The sequence below is a fragment of the Schistocerca piceifrons genome, chromosome 1, assembly GCF_021461385.2.
Source record: "Schistocerca piceifrons isolate TAMUIC-IGC-003096 chromosome 1, iqSchPice1.1, whole genome shotgun sequence".
In the NCBI taxonomy this organism is placed as follows: Eukaryota; Metazoa; Arthropoda; class Insecta; order Orthoptera; family Acrididae; genus Schistocerca; species Schistocerca piceifrons.
This window is the reverse complement of record NC_060138.1, coordinates 131,915,239-131,937,860: the sequence shown is the minus strand read 5'-3', so window position 1 is coordinate 131,937,860 and position 22,622 is coordinate 131,915,239. Positions and strand designations below refer to the sequence as shown.

At 41.6% G+C, this 22,622-nt stretch overlaps 1 protein-coding gene across 1 annotated transcript in view; it reads left to right on the top strand.

Moving 5' to 3' along the window:
- LOC124792281 (RUS family member 1) overlaps nt 1–22,622 on the top strand; it is a 138,278-nt gene that overhangs the window by 50,005 nt on the left and 65,651 nt on the right. Inside the window, exons 4-5 of the mRNA XM_047257927.1 lie at nt 287–479; nt 10,257–10,372. Of these exons, the coding sequence (XP_047113883.1) occupies nt 287–479; nt 10,257–10,372 (309 nt within the window). The remainder of the gene's footprint in view (nt 1–286; nt 480–10,256; nt 10,373–22,622) is intronic.

The following is a 22,622-nucleotide window of genomic DNA, read 5'->3' as shown; positions in this document are numbered from 1 at the left end:
AGGAACTGTGGATCAGTGCAGTGCATTTACGAATAACTGATAAATTTAAATATCAGGAACAACTTTCTAATACTAGTAGTTACCTGTCTATTTTCCATAGCTCTGCTGTTGAAGTGGCTACTTCCGGAAATGCTGCCTCAAAAATTAATTCAGAAATGTGCATTAATCGATAAAAATTATATAGGCCTATTTATTGTTGCCATTCTACATATTTTGTAAGTGTATTTAAGCTATTTTGCTTATCTAATTATGCTTTGGGATTTTTGTTGTCATCCTCATTCACTAGGACCTCACTGGACGCAGACTGCAAAAAATGGAGGCTAACAGCTGATGTCCTAAATGATGTTGCATTTTGTCTTGAACTACTTTTGCCATTCTTCAGAAATTGGTCCACACTTGTTCTGTGTGTATCCACAACCTTGAAAGCAGTTGTAGGTGTTGCAGGAGGTGCAACGAGAGCAGCCATTACACAACATCAGGTTCGTTGGAATTTTTGTTTCGTTACTGTGTGTAATTCCCTCTCAATACACCAGACAGCAAGGTATGTTGAAAGATATCATGTAATAGCCTGGTAACTGTGTCCTCTGTATCTTTGGTAAGAATGGAACTTAATTTGGAGTCTTGTTAATATGTGGTTCAGGCTAAAAATGACACTGTGTCTGTGGTACTATAGTGCCTTTGTCATGATGGTATAGAGAGCGAACCTGGAAATTACTGGAAACAAATCATTCTACAGAGAAATTGTGAACAGATAATTTTCTCAAACCGCTTGATTCACCTGTTGAACAAGATAATCGATTGATACTCATCTCCTTCTCTGACTGCTTACATCATAAATATCTTTATGTTCTACTTCAAAGAAGCACTTTTCTGTCATTCGTGAAAGTTTCACCATACTCATTACTCATTTGTCAATTAATTTTGGCTGCATTGCACCTTCCAGCAGGAAGAAATTAAATGATGGCCTGCAGTACATGCTTCTCAGGAGACTCTTTAACTATGTTTACGCGCGCACTGCACCCTCAGAACTGGTAAGAGCAATGTGATGCGATTGATGGGCATACTGGAGGCAAAATGTAACACAGCTGCACCAAACTTCATCATATTTTCACTTTTGGTTTTAATTTCACAACCAATTGGCTTTTATTTATTTATTTTGATGTCTTGAAAGAACAGACACACACACATGTAATATTTTTATACGCTTGACATCCAAACATTCAACCTTCAGAGCACACATTTTGTTTCTTCTCATTGGAATGCAGGTCACACTGCTAGCAAGGAGTACATGGACAGGGATGCTGCATTGGTGTATAACAAGTTGGGAATTTGGGTCGATTGGGAAGTGTGTCCAGATGGTCGAGGCAGTAAAGGCAATTGTTCTAGAGAAACAAAGCATACATCTTGAAGATGCGGCCCTTCACAAATTTTCAGCTCTCATCATTGATTAGTTTCAGTGCCCTAATTTGCCGTCACAAGAAAAAAATTCCTGAGTTTACAATTATTATGTACAAAAAGACACATATATGATGCACCACAGACAATGCTTCACAAATGTAAAAAAAGAAAAAAGAAAAGTGTGGACAGTAAGTATCTGATTTTTGTGTGTAAGTCCTCTTCTGCATTCTTTCCCCCTCCCAGATTTTATGTTTAATTCACTATCAAATGAGCTTAGTGATTTGATGTCCCATGTCCCTTCTTGTAGCAACTTCTTTCTCCTCCTTCTCAAGCCTAGTTTACATGATGACATCGGTTTTCATATATACTGTAGACAATGTGACACCAGTTTCTTCATTTTGTGTGTGCCTGTGTTATGTCTGAAATGAAAGTTTTGGCAGCTGCATGAGTTGTGGCAGAGTTAATACTCATTGTGTTGAATCACTGCTGAAGGAAAGAAAGAAATAAGAAATTTGTTTGATTACATGCCTGGATAAAGAAAACATGTCAGCTTTGTTCCTCAGTACCATGCTGAAAGAAATTGTAGTGGAAGACTCTAGAAGGTATTTTAATGATATTACAATGGGACTAGCACAGTTGGTTGGTTGGTTTTGGGGAAGGAGACCAGACAGCATGGTCATCGGTCTCATCGGATTAGGGAAGGATGGGGAAGGAAGTCGGCCATGCCCTTTCAGAGGAACCATCCCGGCATTTGCCTGGAGTGATTTAGGGAAATCACGGAAAACCTAAATCAGGATGGCCGGACGCGGGATTGAACCGTCGTCCTCCCAAATGCAAGTCCAGTGTCCAACCACTGCGCCACCTCGCTCGGGTAGCACAGTTCATATTTCTCCTAAGTAGGATTAATAATGCAGTAAAAGAAATAAAGATACTGTAAAACATGAAGCATTGTTACCAGAACCGAAATTACAATCACATTATGTGCAGTACAGTCCAGATCTCTTGGCCTGCTAGAAGATTTAGTTGGTGATGGTGCTTTTCCATTAACACCAATTATTCTTAAAATTAACGGCATTAGTTGTTTGAAGCAAGCCACATTAGGACGATAATGGTGTCCAAGCATGGCAGTATTTCAAAGTTTAAACATATGTACTACAATTTGTGAATGGGTAGCACTGCTATGGGATTTTAAATAAATGAATATTGAATAAAGAATTCAGCTTTCCAGATTTGTGTAGCTTTTCCTCCTGTCAACAGTTTTCCTCAAAAAAGAACTGACCAACTTAAATCACATCTTGTAGATGCGAGCAGTTCCACAGCTAGATATTTTGCTTGCCTCCTGCTACTTAATTGATTTGTATATGTGCTCCTTATTTAATGAATTTTGCCCTGTAGCTCAGTTATTGTCAGCCCTTCTATGTTCAGATCACGTGGGGCAATCTCAAGTTCACCAACATGTCACTGCTTGTTTTTGTAACCAACATTACTGATATCTCAGACATCTATGCAAAGCATAGTTTACCAAAAACCAAACATTATCCTCCATTCCTCACTTGATATTTCAGTGTATTGCACTCTGACACACCTAACCTCAAGTCTCATGCAACGAGTGTCAACAAAGTTGGAATAGGCTGAAAGTGTTTAGTTCCACCAACGAGTTGCCTAAATGTGTAGTACTCTTGCACTGCGGCCAGTAGCTAGTGTCGTCATGTAAACTAGGCTTCATTCTACAAACTCAAACATAATTTAGTCATAGTTGTACTATTGTGATACCTGTTATCAACTGTTGCCCTTTTCTTTGTGTGTTTGGTTTTGCATACCTTTTAGTATTGAAATTTGTCTCTATTTATCATATTCATAAGTTGTCTCAGAAGTGATACAGTTTCTTAATTTGCTAGTAGTTTCAAATTTATTGAGAGAATGTCAGATAGCTGAATACGGCACAGCAGTGCTGTTTGGTTTTTGTTTTATGGAAACCATTACTTAAGCTGTTATTAACTATTCACATATGAAAAGTGATTGTTGTTAAAAAAGCTTCTCTCCATCTTTAGAAAATACTTTTGTTCATTGTCAGTAATATTGTGAGAAGGAAAGTTGCTACTCACCATATAGCAGAGATGCTGTGTCGCAGATAGGCACAAGAAAAAGACTCCCACCCACCCACACACACACACACACACACACACACACACACACACACACACACACACGACTGCAGTCTCAGGCAACCGGAACCACGCTGCAGTGTTAGTCCTGCCCACTATCCTTCCCACCGCTCCCACAGTGGTATTCTGCTGTCCACCAAACCTACGCAGTATACTCGTCCATTCTTACACAACACCTGCTCCCAATCCCATACCTCATGGCCCACATCCCTGTAATATACCTAGATGCAACACTTGTCCCATACATCCTCCCACCACCACCTACTCCAGTCCGGTCACTAACATCATATACCTAGATGCAACACTTGTCCCATACATCCTCCCACCACCACCTACTCCAGTCCGGTCACTAACATCAGCTATATCATCATAGGCAGGGCTACCTGTGAAATCAATCATGTGATCTACAAGCTAAGCTGTAATCACTGTGCTGCATTCTATGTAGGCATGATAACCAACAAGCTGTCTGTCTGCATGAATGGCCACTGACAAAATGTGGCCAAGAAACAAGTGAACCAGCCTGTTGCTGAACACACTGCCAAACATGATATCCTTCATTTCAATGACTGCTTCACAGCCTGTGCCATATGGATGCTTCCCACCAACACCAGCTTTTCTCAATTGCACATGTGGGAACTTTCCCTGCAATAAATCCTACGTTCCCGTAACCTTCCTGGCCTCGGCCTTCGTTAGCCACTGTCCTCACCCACCCAGCCCCTTCACTGTTCCCATCCCAGCACTACACAGCCATCATTCCACCACAACACACAGTCTTTTTATTTTTCTCCTTTTCCACTACTTCCCCCTCCCCCTCCTCCCTATCTCTCCCCTGCCGTCTGTCTAATCTGCAGCACTTCACTGTCTGCCACCCCCCCCCCCCATACTATCATCCCTCCCCCTTCCCGCCCCAACCTCGTCCTTACCCCCACCTAGTTGCCACTCCCATCATGCACTGGTGCTACTGCTCACAGTGTGGTTTCAGTTGCCTGAGACTGCAGTCATATGTGTGTGAGTTGCGTTTGTGTGAGTGTGTGTGTGGGGGGGGTGGGGGGTGGGGATGCATATTTGTGTCTATTGTTGGTGATGGCCTTAGTGCCTGAAAGCTATAATTGTGCGAGTCTTTTTGTTGCGCCTATCTGTGACTCAGAACTCAGAATCTCCGCTATATGGTGAGTAGCAACTTTCCTTCTCATAATATTGTTACATTCCATCCTGGATTTTCCATTGTGTGATATTTGTCTATTCACTGTTAAATATCTCAAATTCCTGTAGCTGTATGCTTCACAAAAAACAATGAGTGGAATTAGAGGTGTGCACCTCACATGGTTTCATAGTGTTGTTTAAAATTGCAGTCTTGACTTCAAATAAACTTCAGAAGAATTTAAAATATCAGATTTTGAAATACTTTGTGTGTTGATATACAGGGTGGTCAGAAACAGTCTGAAAAGTTTGTGAGGGTGTTGCAGGATAGATAGTGCTAAGAAAAAAATTAAGGGAAAAAATTCAGTACATTGTGCCATTTCCGAGTTAATTAGCATTGATATTAGCCAGTCAGGTAACTGTTGTTGTTGTGGTCTTCAGTCCTGAGACTGGTTTGATGCAGCTCTCCATGCTACTCTATCCTGTGCAAGCTTCTTCATCTCCCAGTACCTACTGCAGCCTACCGTATTTACTCGAATCTAAGCCGCACTTTTTTTCCGGTTTTTGTAATCCAAAAAACCGCCTGCGGCTTAGAATCGAGTGCAAAGTAAACAGAAGTTCTGTAAAATGTTGGTAGGTGCCGCCACAACCAACTTCTGCCGTCGAATATATGTAGCGCTACATAGGCATGCTTTCGACCACTACATTTTCATACATTATCCAACGAAGTAAATACAAATTCCGTATTGTTCATCTTCGGCTGTAGCAGCCTTTCAATGTACTATGAAAATCCAACTGGCAAGACTGTTTGGGATGTAGGTCAGTATGGCCAACTCTACGTTCTGAATTTTTTCCTACCTGTGAGAAGAGATGTTTGCTAATAGGAACTTTTATGAATTGTGAATCACATGCAGTATTCTCTTCACCATAAGAATAATACGAATATAAACATTTTGCCACGTATTCTTTTGTGTTTGCTGCTATCTCATTTAAATCCTGTCTGCCTAATAAACCACGAAACTAGAGTGAGACAACGGCAAACGCGGAAGAATATACATATCATGCCATGTTTATATTCGTATTATTCTAATGCCGAATAGTGATACAGTCAGGAATGAAGCATGACAACTGACTAGATTTTTAAATCTAAGATGACTCTAGTTTCTGTGCAGAATGTAATGTACTGAAGTGGGTCTGCAAAGATTTTCAAACGGGGAAAAATTTTCGCTAAACTCTCCTTCACAACATCTTCTGTCACACACAGTCTGTTATTTGGTTCTTGTTGATCATTATCAAAGAAAGCAGCAGTGTAACAACAAATAGCAGTCTCTTGCCATTGTTTCGCTAATGAGACGTTTCCACTCTTTTTTTTTTTAAATTGGAAGCGGCGGTAGCGCGCACATAAGCAAGCCATGCAGCAAGCGGCGACAGGTCGTAAACACTCATTATCAGAATGCGACAAACAATGCATGACACAGTACAATAATGCATTTTCAGCTTAGAATGACGTAAACACCTATAACAATGAGAACGGCACTTATCAGATCAAAGAAAAATAAGCAATCAATTCAAACTAGACGAAGCACGTGAAAAAGGAAGGGTACCCATATAAATACGGACGGAGTGCCTGATGCGTAGCAATGGCTACCTGGTATAGCTTAACTGCTAAGCTTATGACTCAAACCAAACTACTGTAGCTGTATCATCATTCATTCGACCTAAATTGTGTCTCATATTACAATGGACCAACTTTGTTTCGATTTGGAGATGTGGCCTAAAACTTTTCTCTTCCCTTGAATTTAGAGTCTCAAATTTCAGGTGCGGCTTAGATTCGGGAAATTTTGTTTTCCGTGATTTCGAGTCTCATTTTTCAGGTGCGGCTTAGATTCGAGTAAATACGGTACATCCTTCTGAATCTGCTTAGTGTATTCATCTCTTGGTCTCCCTCTACAATTTTCGCCCTCCACGCTGCCCTCCAGTACTAAATTGGTGATCCCTTGATGCCTCAGAACATGTCCTACCAACCGATCCCTTCTTCTGGTCAAAGCACAAAAAATTCAGGCAGCATGCCAGGTACATTACTGTTCAGCCTTTTAATTGGGTTTGGATCCATACTACCATCCTATGTCCAATTTTTGGCTCCCTATCTTGTTTGAGCTTAGGATACCAAACAGAGAACACATTGAGTTACACCATCTCTAGCGGCCCACTTGAATATGCATGTGCAACTGACTGATTGGCTAACTCCAATGCTAATAAACTTGAGAGTGGCATAATGTATTGAATATTTCTTAACAATCATATCTCAGCGCAACCTACCCTGGAACTCCCTTAAAACTTTTCAGACTATTTTTGACCACCCTGTAGATATCTGCTTGATGAGGCATTCTGTGCCTCGTATCTATTGTTTTGCATTCAGTAAATAAGTATTGTGTTGGGGATCTGTTACAGTTAGATTAACTTTTGTCGCTTTCAATTACCGCTAGTTGGTTGATTGGTTGGTTGGTTGGTTGGTTGGTTGGTTGATGTGGGGAAGGAATCCAAACAGCAGGGTCATTGGTACCATTGGATTAAGGAAGGAAGATGGCATGCCCTTTCAAAGGAATCATCTTGGGATTTGCCTGAAACGATTTAGGGAAATCACAGAATACTTAAATCAGGATAACCAGCCATGGATTTGAACCACTGTCCTTTTGAATGCAAGTCCACTGTGCCACCTCACTCGGTGTTAGTGCTAGTGTGACAGAAGATGCTCAAATGACCACTGTCATACATTTTTCTTAAATGTCATATCAATTTTTTTTACTACTTTCATGAAACCATGAGACTCTTCATCATTTATTTCTCCTCTTTGTGATGATGTATTAGGATTTACAATGCATTTATATTTTCTTTGATATTCATTTGAAATACCTAGAATGTTGGAAGGAGTCAGTTTGGCACTATTGTAATTTCTCTTCTGGATATATGTAAACAACCCAACAGTGAAGTGGTGACATCTTGGTATGTGCACTTTCCAGCATGCCACAGTTTATAGTGTGCCAATCAGGTCATATTCTTTTTTCGATGAAAAACATTTTCAAACACATTTTGTCAACATGGATTTCTATATCAAGAAATTTGTGATTGAGGGGGAATTAGTCGAGAAAGATTCAGATGCAGATCTACTTCAATCTTCTCCCATCCATCACAGCTGGCTGAGTAGAGTGTCTCTACAAAGACAGTCAGGAAGGAACGAACTGAGTGGGTGCTTGCCAATTTTTTATCTTCTGAAAGATGTGAATGGGCTAAAGGAGAGGGGAAGTCCCACTTGCCAACAAGTAGGTGACTCTGTCATCGGTGCTATTTTTGACGAAGCAGTGCTATGTCTCAAGAAGAAATACTTAGAATCAAATGTTCAAAAAGCACTAAAAAATAATGATTGGACCATGTCACTTGAGGAACCAGAAAAAATGATATCTGTTACATTGCTCATGGATCATTTGTACAAAACATAAGTCTGTGGGTGATTTTTGGCTGCATTCATGGGTGTGCACCTTAATCAAAGATGTTATGCTGAGAGACTAATTTCAGAAGCTTCTCAGATTTCCCCATTTTGATGAAAAATCAACCCAAGCTGACTGCCTGCCAGTCAGCAAGTTCTCTCTTTTATCTGTCATTTGGGGAAAGTTCATGGAAAATAGTATACATTCCTATCACCCTGGCGAAAATATAACCATAGACAAGCAACTATTACGAAGCAAAACAAAGTGCAGGTTCACTCAGTTCATGCCCGACAGATATGGTCTTTGTTGTGCACTGCTGCCAGAGTGTTATGACACAGAATACATGTAATGCTTTCCCATAACTCGGAAAAGAGGAAATACATAAAGAGAAGCAATCACTTGGAGAGTACATCATTCTGTGTCTCATGGAGCTATTTCTAAATCAAGGAAAAAACATGATGCCAGACAATTTCATCACACCTCTTGAACTTGCTGAGAAGCTCAGATAAAACAAAACTTCATTAGTTTGTACAGTGAACAGGATCTGTCACGAAAACTCTGATGAGGTAAAGAAGCCAAATTATGCAGAAATGTGCACCACCACCATCCTGCACCAAACTAGCAACATGGGCTGCATCATGATGCTCACCAACTGCTTGTTAAGTGGCAGTAAACAATTAAGGAAAGAAGGAAACTTAAAAACTATAACATTCTTCAGTGCAACAGAGAATGGAATGGACATGGTTCATCAGATGGCTTGTAAATGTACTGCAAAGGTTATATGTAGGATATGATTGCGTACAAAATCAAAATGTAATGAACAAGAAAATGGAAAGGAAGTACTTCCTACTTCAGCTGACAAGTGAACTCGAGGGCCCAGAGGAAAAGAGCAGGATCTGGAAAATAAAAGAGGAACCATATCAGTGTCTGCAAAGGCAACAAGACCATTAACAACTGTGTGAAGTATGGAAAACCATTGTGCAGAATATGTGCATGTAAAACAAAAATGATCTTCACCATGTCTGTCGAGCAGATTCTAATAAGTTGAGTAAAAAAAAAAAAAAAAAAAAAAAAAAACATGTGTAGAACACACAATAGTATAATAAATGCATCTAGAAGGCTCTGCAAATAATTAATATATGAAACTTTCCAGTTTAGGAAACTTGTTGCAGTGATAAATAGGCAAGATATTTGTTGTTGAATTGAGTAAGTAATATATTAATTATGCTAAATAATTATTGTTACAACCTGAAAAAGGGATGAACATATTCTAAAATAAAGTTTACTAAACTCTTGCTAATCCAGCCATTCCTTGCATGTATGAGTGCCTGATTAGTGGAAGTGTGTATTATCATTTCGACAACTAAAAATTTTGGGCACATTTCATAGTTAGTTATACTACTGTATATGTACACCAAGGATTAAGTTTTCTATGGATTTAACAAAGTACAATGCCTATGTGTTAACACTGAATTTATGACACACACTGGATGTCGAACTCCAACTGCCTGAGCATGCTAGCCAAAGATGCTTTTACGTTCTTTTTTGCCTAACTGCTACACAGCTGCTACAAAATTTCACGAGAATACAAAATGAAAATACTTTTTGATTCCACTCCCATGTCAGCCTGTTGCATAAGGTTTGAAATGAGAAATAAGTAAATAAGTCTTTACTTCATACAGACTGGTGGAAACTTTTTTGCTCAAGTACAATACGGTGTATTATTCACATGACAGCAGTCTGTAGGCACACTGAAGTTCTACATCCAGGTAACAGAGTGGCGACAGATAGATTTACAATGATTCTCTTCATAAAATCTCTCTCTCTCTCTCTCTCTCTCTCTCTCTCAGTGTGTGTGTGTGTGTGTGTGTGTGTGTGTTTTAAGACTGGATTTTTTATTTTATTTATTGTTTTGAAGGGGAGGGGAGAGGTAGTCCAAAAATTGTACATCTAGGAGGACAATAAAAACTGATGTAAAAATGCATTTCGATTGTTTTTAATATAGCTTTAAAGAGAAATTTAGTAATGTCAAACAATAGTTTTTCATTTGGCTACTTTGTGGTTTCAGGCTATACGTGATAATATGGCAGATGTCTCAGCCAAAGATGGAAGTCAGGAGAGGTTTGTGAACCTCACTGCATGTCTTGTTGGTATCTTTTTACTTTCAACAATACCAGAAGGCTGGTAAGTTTAGGCAGTGCAATTTGCAAATTTCCTCTCACAGTGTAAACCTGTAATTGTTTTGCATGACTTTGAACTTTTTTCATTTACATGCTCCAGACATAATCTTTTCATTTGTATCCTGCTTTGTAACTCATTTGTCAAGTAAATTTCCATGAGATAATTTGTAGAATTGTGTTTTCAGGACTAATTATTCAAAGGTTTACCATCAGACATGATATAGCACTGGTATTTTCCAAAATCATTTCTGCATTGGTTCTGAAGATTTTGTTGGGTACATTTGTGGTACTGAAAACAATTTATGAAATTTCTGGCAAGTTTCTACCCACAATAAAGTATGCTCTGTCATATATGATGGTGAAGGGATGCATGAGGAAGCTTTTATGGCATGTTAAGTAGAAGGAAAAGGGTACAGGAGACACTTATCAGATTTGTAGACTTCTATATGCAATGTTATTGAATCCTCTTTGGAAGTTTGATTAGGATTAATCATTCCCAGTACCTATGCAAGAAATGTCAAATTGGAATGCAAAATTGCTGGCTCAGTAGGAGAATGTGAAAGAAATGAATGTGCTGCTGCTGCAGTAAGACTCAGTACCACCCTCCAATAACAGATATCTTTATACTTTTCTTAAATTTTGTGTCTGCCAACAAGTAGTCCCCACAAATGTTTTGACAACTGTCATTCCATCAGCGAAAAAAGTTTGTTTTGTTGCTGATGATTTTTTTCCCTTTTTCATTAAATTTGCTGTTCAGATAGTGTTTCAGTGGCAAAAAAAGAAACTTCTGCAATTGAAAGTAGTATTAGATGTTGACCTCCACCTCAGAAATGGCTACGTAAGTACCTCCGTCCATATCGAACCTACTAACCACCAGCAATACCTCCACTTGAACAGTTGCCACCCATTCCGTGCCAAAAAGTCCCTTCCGTACAGCCTAGCAACCCATGGTCATCGCATCTGCAGTGATGAGCAGTCCTTCTCTAAATATACTGAGGGTCTCACTGAAGCCTTCACGGACCTTAATTATCCTCCCATCCTTGTACAAAAAAAATCTCCCGTGCCTTATCTTTCCAGTCTCCCACCACCTCCCAAAGTCCCACAGTCCAGCCACAGAGAAGCATTCCCCTTGTAACTCAGTACTATCCGGGACTGGAGCAACTGAATTACATTCTCCGCCAGGGTTTTGATTATCTTTCGTCGTGCCCTAAAATGAGTAATGTCCTGCCCACTATCCTTCTCACCAATCCTTCTCGCCATCCACCGAACCTACACAATATACTCGTCCATCCTTACACAACCCCTGCTCCCAATCCCTTACCTCATGGCTCATACCCCTGTAATAGAACTAGATGCAAGACCTGTCCCATACATCCTCCTACCACCACCTACTCCAGTCCGGTCACAAACATCACCTATCCCATCAAAGGCGGGGCTACCTGTGAAACCAGTCATGTAATTTACAAGCTAAGCTGCAACGACTGTGCTGCATTCTATGTAGGCATGACAACCAACAAGCTGTCTGTCTGCATGAATGGCCACCGACTAACTGTGGCCAAAAAACAAGTGGACCACCCTGTTGCTGAACCCGCTGCCAAACATGATACCCCTCATCTCAATGACTGCTTCACAGCTTGTGCCATATGGATCCTTCCCACCAACGCCAGCTTTTCTGAATTGCGCAGGTGGGAACTTTCCCTGCAATACATACTACATTCTCGTAACCCTCCTAGCCTCAACCTTCGTTAGTCACTGTCCTCACCCATCAAGCCCCCTCCCTGTTCCCATTCCAGCACTACAGAGCTGTCATTTCACCGCCACACCCAGTCTTTTAATTTCTTTTTATTTCTCTCCTTCCCACTACTTACCACGTCCCCCCTCCGCACCTTCTCTCATGCCCTTCGTCTAAACTGCAACACTTCACTGTCCGTCACTCCCACCATACTATCCCTCCCCCTCCCTGCCCCAACCTTGTCCTTACCCCCACCCAGTCACCACTCCCATTATGCATTGTTGCTGCTGCTCGCAGTGTAGTTTCAGCTCACTGAGACTGCAGGTGTGTGTGTGTGTGTGTGTGTGTGTGTGTGTGTGTGTGTGTGTGTGTGTGTGTGTTCGCACGCGCATGTCTACTGCTGACAAGGGCCTTAATGGCCGAAAGCTATGAAGCTATGATTGTGTGAATTTTTTTTATTGTGCCTATCGTGACACAGCATCTCCGCTATATGGAGAACAGCTAATCATCTTCACAAGAATTAAAAAAGAAAATTCAGTCCCATAATTCAAAATTAACACATTACCCTGCTGACGCCACTAACACCTCAGAATTTGAATTTTACGAAACAGTAGTAGTGAACTTTATCAGTATTTGATTTGATGAAGCTGAGCTTAGTTTACTGAATAAAAGTCTCACACATAACATTGCACCTACACTCAGTGACAAAAACATCAAAGAATTATTACTGATATTTGATATATGGCCATAAGACCACACCTAAGGGCATAATTCTTTACCTAACGTTTCATCTTCCAGTGCTGGAGATATCATCCAGAGGCTTTATCAACTCAGAAAGCTGGTAAGACTCAAACAAGCTCAGCAAGTGAAACTACTTACACATATCCATCCATCAGTCGGTTTGTGACATTATCAGACTGCTGCTTGAGATTGTGGAAGCCACTGATGCTTGCTATGGGGCTTGTATTCAGGAAGAGTTGGTGCTGTTTGTTTTATTTATTTTGCATCGATATAGATAAACAGTTGCTTGTTTGAGTCTGTAACAGCCTTCTTAGTCATTAAAGCCTCTGATGATGTCTCCAGCGCTGGAAGACAAAACATTAGGCAGTGAATTATGCCTTTGACTGTGGCAGATCAATAAATCAAATATCAGCAGTAACACGAATGTCAACCATGAAAGCCTATAACCAAATAATTGTCAGCAAAGAACTGCATGTGACATAGCTCTACTAAGTCCAAGGGAGCAGAATACTGTAAATTCAAAAAGCAAACAAATTATTGAAGAGATCTACAATCAACACACATCTGCCATGAAACTGATTCAAAAGTACTCATTTCCATTAATGATACATTTGCAGACAACAAAGCCCTTGTCGTTAAGGCACTTTCCAACTACATTTTATTAGATGCTAATGCCGAACATAACTTCGTTATGAAGCCCTTACCACCTAAACTAAGATCTCAGCAAAGGAATCATAAACTTCATTGCCCAATATGTCCCATTGTTAATTCAAGGAACATTCTTGCATATTACATGTCTAAGAGGCTTAAAGATATGCATAGCAACTTTTACACATTTGAACACAACTTTTCCATCAGAAATCTTCAAGAACTTATTATTGTAATGACATCACTGATGTGCACATAGATAGTGCCAGATTTGCACACCAGTCATCGTGAACCTGTACACGATATACTTGTCACTGACACTATTGAAATAATTAACTACATTTTAGTAAAATAAATTAAAAAGACTGTAAGACAGAGATATATGAATTCATAGAGATATTAGAATTAAGTCTAGTATTCCAGTACATAATAGTTTCTCATTCAACATGAAAATCTATATGCAGCCAAATGATGTAGTGATGGGAAGCAGTCATGCAGGTCTTTTAGCTAACTTTTACATTAACCATTTGGATAGTAATTGTTCGGGGGAAAATCCCCATTTAAAAGGTAAACTGATTTATTACAAAAGGTGTGCTGACAACAGTAACCATGTTCTGTGGTAAACTAGATGAAATAGAATTGTTAGCAAATCCAAGGAGTAATTTACACTCAAATATCAAATTCACCACTGAGCATCAGACAGACAAGACTATCAATTTTCTTGATCTTAGAATTAAAAAAGTTGAATCAAAAGTCTACTTTTGAAATTCGTAGAAACCCCACCACCAGAGATGTAATTATAAATAATACACTACTCAACTCAAGTTTTGAATACTATCATAAAATGTAGTCTGTGATACTAGAGGTCTCATTGACCTAGGCACTTTGTGCATTACCCTGTTTGAGCCCACATACTGGACAGTGTTCACTACTAGCATGCTTCGTGGCCATTTCCCAGTCATGTAAACATACCACTACCACAGCGGCACACCGCAAGCAGTCCAGTATCAATAACGGCTTCATTGAGTTTGTGTTGAGTACTGTAGTAATATGCCACGTAGAGGCATACAACGCTTTGATAGAGCCAGGATAGTGGCTTTCCCTTCAGCAGGTCATACACAGCAAGATGCTGCCGATTGGTTACATGTCACTCAAAGTGGTGTATCTAAGGTGTGGAGAAAGTACAAAGAGATGGGAAATGTGAACAATAGACCTGACAGTGGTTGTCCTCTTATAACATCACCATTTCAGGATCATTTCCTCCAGCTGTTCACTTGCACGCGCCCAACATCAGCTGTCAGAAGTATTGGAAATTAGTTATCCCGGGCAACGAGGATTCATATCTCGGACCAAAGAATGCATAGAAGACTGCATCAAAGTGGTCTTCATTTCAGAAGACCAGCAAGAAGTTTTGTGGGCCAACAGAGCTGACACAATTGAAGGATCTGAGCTCTAGCACATTAACATTCAGTCATTGTAAACTGGATTAATGTCAAGTTTGGTGCAAAGGCCAAGATTGGTTTATGACTGGACACTAGATGTGTTAGGGTTTGGAGAAACACTAGATGACACCAGCAACTCTGATATGTTTAGGAAGTCTATCCATTTGAAGGCGAAAGTTTACTGTTTTAGGCGGCGATAATGATGGGACAGCAGACCCCACTAATTTCAACCCACAGCAATTTGATTGGTGCACGATATCTCCAAGAGGTCCTACAAATGATTGTAAGGTCCTACAGACACGAAGTTGGTGACAGCTTCATCCTAGTTGATAATAATGCAAGACCACACCTTACTCTAGCAGTGCCTCGGTATCTTCAAAGATGCAACATCAGTCGAATGCATTGGCCAGCACAGTCCACAGACATGAATGCAATTGAGCATGCATGGAACCTGTTGCAGATGCCATTGCACAGCATTCAGATCCATCTGACAATCTTCAAGACCTCATTGAAGCTGCCATTGAGGATTAGGATGTAATACCCCAAGATAAACTTGATGGTCTCATCCTGTGCATGCCTCACAGAATGTAAGAACTCATCTGTGTGCAGGGAGGACATACTCACTACTAAAAGCTGGTAATCATCATCACAAGATAAAGGTTTTCCCTATTTTTGCTGTCAAGATTGACACTTATGACAGAGCCCACTTTGTTTTGTCATGATTTTTTGTAACTAACCAAAACTGTTCTTGTTTTCAGATGGAAATATCTTTATTTTGTTAATATGATATTTTATAAATTTCAAAGGGTGTACTACAAGAAGTCATTGTTATAAATTCTCTGATATTCCAAACTTTTGTTGCGATGGGTACTAAACAGCAAAAAATGGCTTATTTCAAGTCCATTCTAAACTTGTACATAAAATTCCTCTTATTTGCTAAAAGTGATGGCTATAAGCCACAAATAATTACCTGCCTATATAATAAAATTAAAGGTAGATAATAACCTTCAGTAAATTCACAACCACCAGCAGAAAAGGAAATATTTGTATGCATTCTCTTCCTAGGCACACTCAATCCAGTTGCAAATCATTTTCAAAGGACAGGATTTCAAATAAATTTCTGCAGCTGTAACCATGTGTAACATAACATAATCCTCAGTACCAAAACAACCAGCCAGTTCCTTGAAAAAACAGGAATTTACAATGTTGTGTGGAAAATTGTCCTAGTTTTTATCTTGACCGGACCATCAGAAGCTTTGATATAAGATACCAGTGAACACATGGACACTTTTAGACTAAAAGATTTGAATAAATCTGCAATAGTCATTCAGATGAATTGTCATGGAAAATCTGTTTCTAACATTAAGGATAACTTACAGGTATTACATACCATTTACAAAGACAAGAAAATTGACATCATAGAAGAACTAGAAATATACGAGGTGTCTCTCCCACAGATTGTCAGCCACATTTTATTTGTTATTTTGGCAGATATTTGCAATTTGTTCCTTCCAACATGTAGCTGGAGTCATCCCAAACAAATCCTGCTTATCACATGTCACATACAATGCCCAGAACTGACAGAAAGTAACTATTTGTTTCCTCTTACCAGGATGACGATTCTTGTGGAATACTTGGAAAACCAGGAATTATATTTTACCTAGAAATCTCAAAGAATTTCAGGAATTTCACAAAATCTCAGGGGATTCTGCATTTTTACATAGCACAGGAATTTAATTGTAGGGTTTTTTATAAATCACAAATTTTAAAATACTTAATATTCCAAAGCGTGTTAATTATGTGAATGTTATTCCATACAAATTATAAGTGTTTTAAAAACTGCGTTCAAACTGCTGCTGATGGTCAGTACATCTCAACCAAGAGGAAACAAAAGCTCACTCTTCGCTCCCCTCCCCCCGCCCCCTTTTCCATGCTCATCCTTAATTTATCAGGGACTTCTTATAATGCCATCTTGCTCCCCATACTTGGAATTCTCAGCGAATTTTTTTTTTTTTTTTTTTTTTTCTAAGTTTGAGTAGCCATCCTGCCTCACAAACAAAATGATTTTTAAATAGTAATTTTACATGCCCATCCGATGGACTGGTCCCGGATTAATCTAGTGTGTTATTCATTTTATCAATATGTATGAACAGAATAATAGTTTTATATGTTATGATGCGGTACCATAACCAGAAAACTTTTATGTATGAACAGGTACAGTAAAACACGAAAAATAATCAGTACACCAGAAGTGACTGAGCAGCACCTCTGCGTGGTGGTAGTGGTCAGTGCAGGCCAGGAGAGTGCTGTCGCTGCTGGAGTACTGGTTATTCTCAGTGTTTTGCTGGCCCTGTTAATATACACTGATAAAACATGTATCACACTAGACTAATTCAGGACCACTCGGTCAAATAGGCATAGAAAACTATTCTTTTTGTAATCAGAAACATCCAAAAACTTTGTCAATCAATGCCAAACTGAATAACTGCTTGCATAAGGGACAGAGAGGGGTGTGTGTGTGTGTGTGTGTGTGTGTGTGTGTGTGTGTGTGTGTGTGTGTGTGTGTGTGATTAATGGAAAATCTCATATGAGATGTGAAACAAATACTAACAAAGAGATAGAGGGGCTGGCCAGTACTTACCTCAGCTCAGTACAGCCGATAGATACACATAAAACACATAAAACAGAACCGAAAATTTACATTCCTAGCTTTCGGAACAAATGTTCCGTCATCAGGGAGGAGAGAGGGGAAAGAAAGGGAAGAAGGGAAAGGAGATTCAGTTACTCACAACCCAGGTTATGAAGCAACAGGGAAAGGGAAATGGGGAGGGTAGCAAGGATGGAGGCATGGTTGTCAGAGAGAAGCCAGAGATATTCTACTGTAAGTACTGTGCCAGCTTCAAACCAAAGAGTATGCATACAGAAGTAAAGAGGTATATAGTATAAAGATAAACACAACTATGTGGGATGAAAAGATGTGTGAATGGCTAAAGAGGAAAGGGAAAGAGGAGAAGACTGAAGAGTAAATGGGATTGAGGCTGTTTAACGTAGGTTCAGTCCAGGGGGATGGCAGGATGAAAGGATGTGTTGGAGTGCAAGTTCCCATCTCCGCAGTTCAGAGGGACTGGTGTTGGGTGGGAGAAGCCAAATGGCACATACGGTGTAGCAGGTTCCTAGGTCCCTAGAATTATGCTGGAGGGCATGCTCCGCTGCTGGGTATTGGGCATCTCCTAGGCGGACAGTTCGTCTGTGTCCGTTCATGCGCTCAGCCAGTTTAGTTGTTGTCATGCCGATGTAAAAGGCTGTGCAGTGCAGGCATGTCAGTTGATAAATGACATGTGTAGTTTCACACGTGGCCCTGCCTTGAATTGTGTATGTTTTACCAGTAGCGGGGCTGGAGTAGGTGGTTGTGGGGGGATGCATGGGGCAGGTTTTGCAGCGGGGTCGGTTACTGGGGTAGGAACCGCTGGGTGGAGAAGGTAGTCTGGGAATATTGTAGGGCTTAACAAGGATGTTACGGAGGTTAGGGGGGCGACGAAAGGCAACTCTGGGTGGTGTGGGGTGAATTTTGTCAAGGGATGATCTCATTTCAGGGGTTGACTTGAGAAAGTCATATCCCTGGCAGAGTAATTTGTTGATGTTTTCGAGGCCAGGATAATATTGGGTGACAAGGGGGATGCTTCTGTGTGGTCTGGGGGTAGGAACATTGTTGTTGGATGGGGAGGAATGTATTGCTCGGGAAATCTGTTTGTGGACAAGGTCTGTGGGATAGTTGCGGGAGAGGAAAGCATTGGTCAGGTTATTGGTGTAATTGTTGAGGGATTCGTCACTGGAGCAGATACGTTTGCCACGAATACCTAGGCTGTAGGGAAGGGAGCGTTTGATGTGGAAAGGATGGCAGGTATCAAAGTGAAGGTACTGGTGTTTGTTTGTGGGTTTGATATGGACAGAGGTGTGGATGTGAGCTTCAACAAGATGAAGGTCAACATCCAGGAAGGTGGCTTGGGTTTTGGAGAAGGACCAGGTGAAATTCAGACTCGAAAAGGAGTTGAGGTTATGGAGGAAATTAAGGAGTGTTTCTTCACCATGAGTCCAGACCACAAAGATGTCATCTATAAACCTATACCAGGCCAGGGGAAGCAGCTGTTGGGTCTTCAAGAAAGCCTCCTCCATGCGGCCCATAAAGAGGTTGGCATAGGACGGAGCCATCCTGGTTCCCATGGCCGTTCCCCTGATTTGTTTGTAGGTCTGGCCTTCAAAAGTGAAGTAATTATGGGTGAGGATGAAGTTGGTAAGTGTGATAAGGAACGAGGTTTTTGGAAGATCTTCGGGTGGGCGTTGGGAGAGGTAGTGCTCAAGGGCAGAGAGACCATGGGTATGTGGGATGTTTGTGTAAAGGGATGTAGCATCTATGGTGACAAGAAAGGTTTCAGGTGGGAGAGGAGTGGGAATGGATTTGAGGCGTTCTAGGAAGTGGTTTGTGTCTTTGATGTAGGATGGGAGTCTGCGGGTGATAGGTTGGAGGTGCTGGTCTACCAGAGCTGAGATACGTTTGGTTGGGGCTTTGAAGCCTGCTACAATGGGACGGTCAGGATGGTTCTCTTTGTGGATGTTGGGTAATAGGTAGAAGGTAGGGGTACGTGGCTCAGGTGGAGTGAGTAAGTCTATGGAAGCCATTGTGAGGCCTTGTGAGGGACCTTGGATTTTTAGGATTTTTTGCAGCTCAGTCTGGATGGAGGGAATGGGATCCTGGGTAACAGCTTTGTAGGTTGAGGTGTCGGAGAGTTGACGCAGTCCTTCTGTCACATACTCCACACGGTCAAGTACGCCAGTTGTGGAGCCTTTATCCGCCGGGAGGATGACAATAGAGCGGTCTATTTTCAGCTCCTTAATGGCATGGGATTCAGCTGGGGTGATGTTGGGGGTTGTCGGGATGTTCTTCAAGAAGGACTGGGAGGCAACACTGGATGTGAGGAATTCCTGAAATGTCTCCAAGGGATGGTTTTGGGGGAGGGGAGGAGGATCCCTTTGAGAAGGCAGTCGGAACTGTTCTAGACAGGGTTCAACACTGGGTCTAGTATTTGGGGGCTGGGTTTGGGTAGTGAAGTGATATTCAACAATTACACCAATAACCTGACCAATGCTTTCCTCTCCCGCAACTATCCCGCAGACCTTGTCCACAAACAGATTTCCCGAGCAATACATTCCTCCCCATCCAACAACAATGTTCCTACCCCCAGACCACACAGAAGCATCCCCCTTGTCACCCAATATTATCCTGGCCTCGAAAACATCAACAAATTACTCTGCCAGGGATATGACTTTCTCAAAGTCAACCCCTGAAATGAGATCATCCCTTGACAAAATTCACCCCACACCACCCAGAGTTGCCTTTCGTCGCCCCCCCTAACCTCCGTAACATCCTTGTTAAGCCCTACAATATTCCCAGACTACCTTCTCCACCCAGCGGTTCCTACCCCAGTAACCGACCCCGCTGCAAAACCTGCCCCATGCATTCCCCCACAACCACCACCTCCAGCCCCGCTACTGGTAAAACATACACAATTCAAGGCAGGGCCACGTGTGAAACTACACATGTCATTTATCAACTGACATGCCTGCACTGCACAGCCTTTTACATCGGCTTGACAACAACTAAACTGGCTGAGCGCATGAACGGACACAGACGATCTGTCCGCCTAGGAGATGCCCAATACCCAGCAGCGGAGCATGCCCTCCAGTATAATTCTAGGGACCTAGGAACCTGCTACACCGTATGTGCCATTTGGCTTCTCCCACCCAACACCAGTCCCTCTGAACTGCGGAGATGGGAACTTGCACTCCAACACATCCTTTCATCCCGCCATCCCCCTGGACTGAACCTACGTTAAACAACCTCAATCCCATTTACTCTTCAGTCTTCTCCTCTTTCCCTTTCCTCTTTAGCCATTCACGCATCTTTTCATCATACATAGTTGTGTTTATCTTTATACTATATACCTCTTTACTTCTGTATGCATCCTCTTTGGTTTGAAGCTGGCACAGTACTTACAGTAGACTATCTTTGGCTTCCCTCTGACAACCATGCCTCCATCCTTGCTACCCTCCCTATTTTCCTTTCCCTGTTGCTTCATAACCTGGGTTGTGAGTAACTGAATCTCCTTTCCCTTCTTCCCTTTCTTTCCCCTCTCTCCTCCCCGATGACGGAACATTTGTTCCGAAAGCTAGGAACGTAAATTTTTGGTTCTGTTTTATGTGTATCTATTGGCTGTACTGAGCTGAGGTAAGTACTGGCCAGCCCCTCTATCTATTTATATATATAAAAACAAAGATGATGTGACTTACCATACGAAAGCGCTGGCAGGTCGATAGAAACAAAAACAGACACATACATACACACAAAATTCAAGCTTTCGCAACAAACTGTTGCCTCATCAGGAAAGAGGGAAGGAGAGGGAAAGACGAAAGGAAATGGGTTTTAAGGGAGAGGGTAAGGAAAGACTTACCTTAGGGGGAAAAAAGGACGGGTATACACTCGCACACACACACATATCCATCCACACATATACAGACACAAGCAGACATATTTAAAGACAAAGAGTTTGGGCAGAGATGCCAGTCGAGGCGGAAGTGCAGAGGCAAAGATTCGCAACAAACTGTTGCCTCATCAGGAAAGAGGGAAGGAGAGGGAAAGACGAAAGGAAATGGGTTTTAAGGGAGAGGGTAAGGAAAGACTTACCTTAGGGGGAAAAAAGGACGGGTATACACTCGCACACACACACATATCCATCCACACATATACAGACACAAGCAGACATATTTAAAGACAAAGAGTTTGGGCAGAGATGCCAGTCGAGGCGGAAGTGCAGAGGCAAAGATGATGTTGAATGACAGGTGAGGTATGAGTGGTGGCAACTTGAAATTAGCGGAGATTGAGGCCTGGTGGGTAACGGGAAGACAGGATATATTGAAGAGCAAGTTCCCATCTCCGGAGTTCGGATAGGTTGGTGTTGGTGGGAAGTATCCAGATAACCCGGACGGTGTAACACTGTGCCAAGATGTGCTGGCCGTGCACCAAGGCATGTTTAGCCACAGGGTGATCCTCATTACCAACAAACACTGTCTGCCTGTGTCCATTCATGCGAATGGACAGTTTGTTGCTGGTCATTCCCACATAGAATGCATCACAGTGTAGGCAGGTCAGTTGGTAAATCACGTGGGTGCTTTCACATGTGGCTCTGCCTTTGACCGTGTACACCTTCCGGGTTACAGGACTGGAGTAGGTGGTGGTGGGAGGGTGCATGGGACAGGTCTTACACCGGGGGCGGTTACAAGGATAGGAGCCAGAGGGTAGGGAAGGTGGTTTGGGGATTTCATAGGGATGAACTAACAGGTTACGAAGGTTAGGTGGACGGCGGAAAGACACTCTTGGTGTAGTGGGGAGGATTTCATGAAGGATGGATCTCATTTCAGGGCAGGATTTGAGGAAGTCGTATCCCTGCTGGAGAGCCACATTCAGAGTCTGGTCCAGTCCCGGAAAGTATCCTGTCACAAGTGGGGCACTTTTGTGGTTCTTCTGTGGGGGACTCTGGGTTTGAGGGGATGAGGAAGTGGCTCTGGTTATTTGCTTCTGTACCAGGTTGGGAGGGTAGTTGCGGGATGCGAAAGCTGTTGTCAGGTTGTTGGTGTAA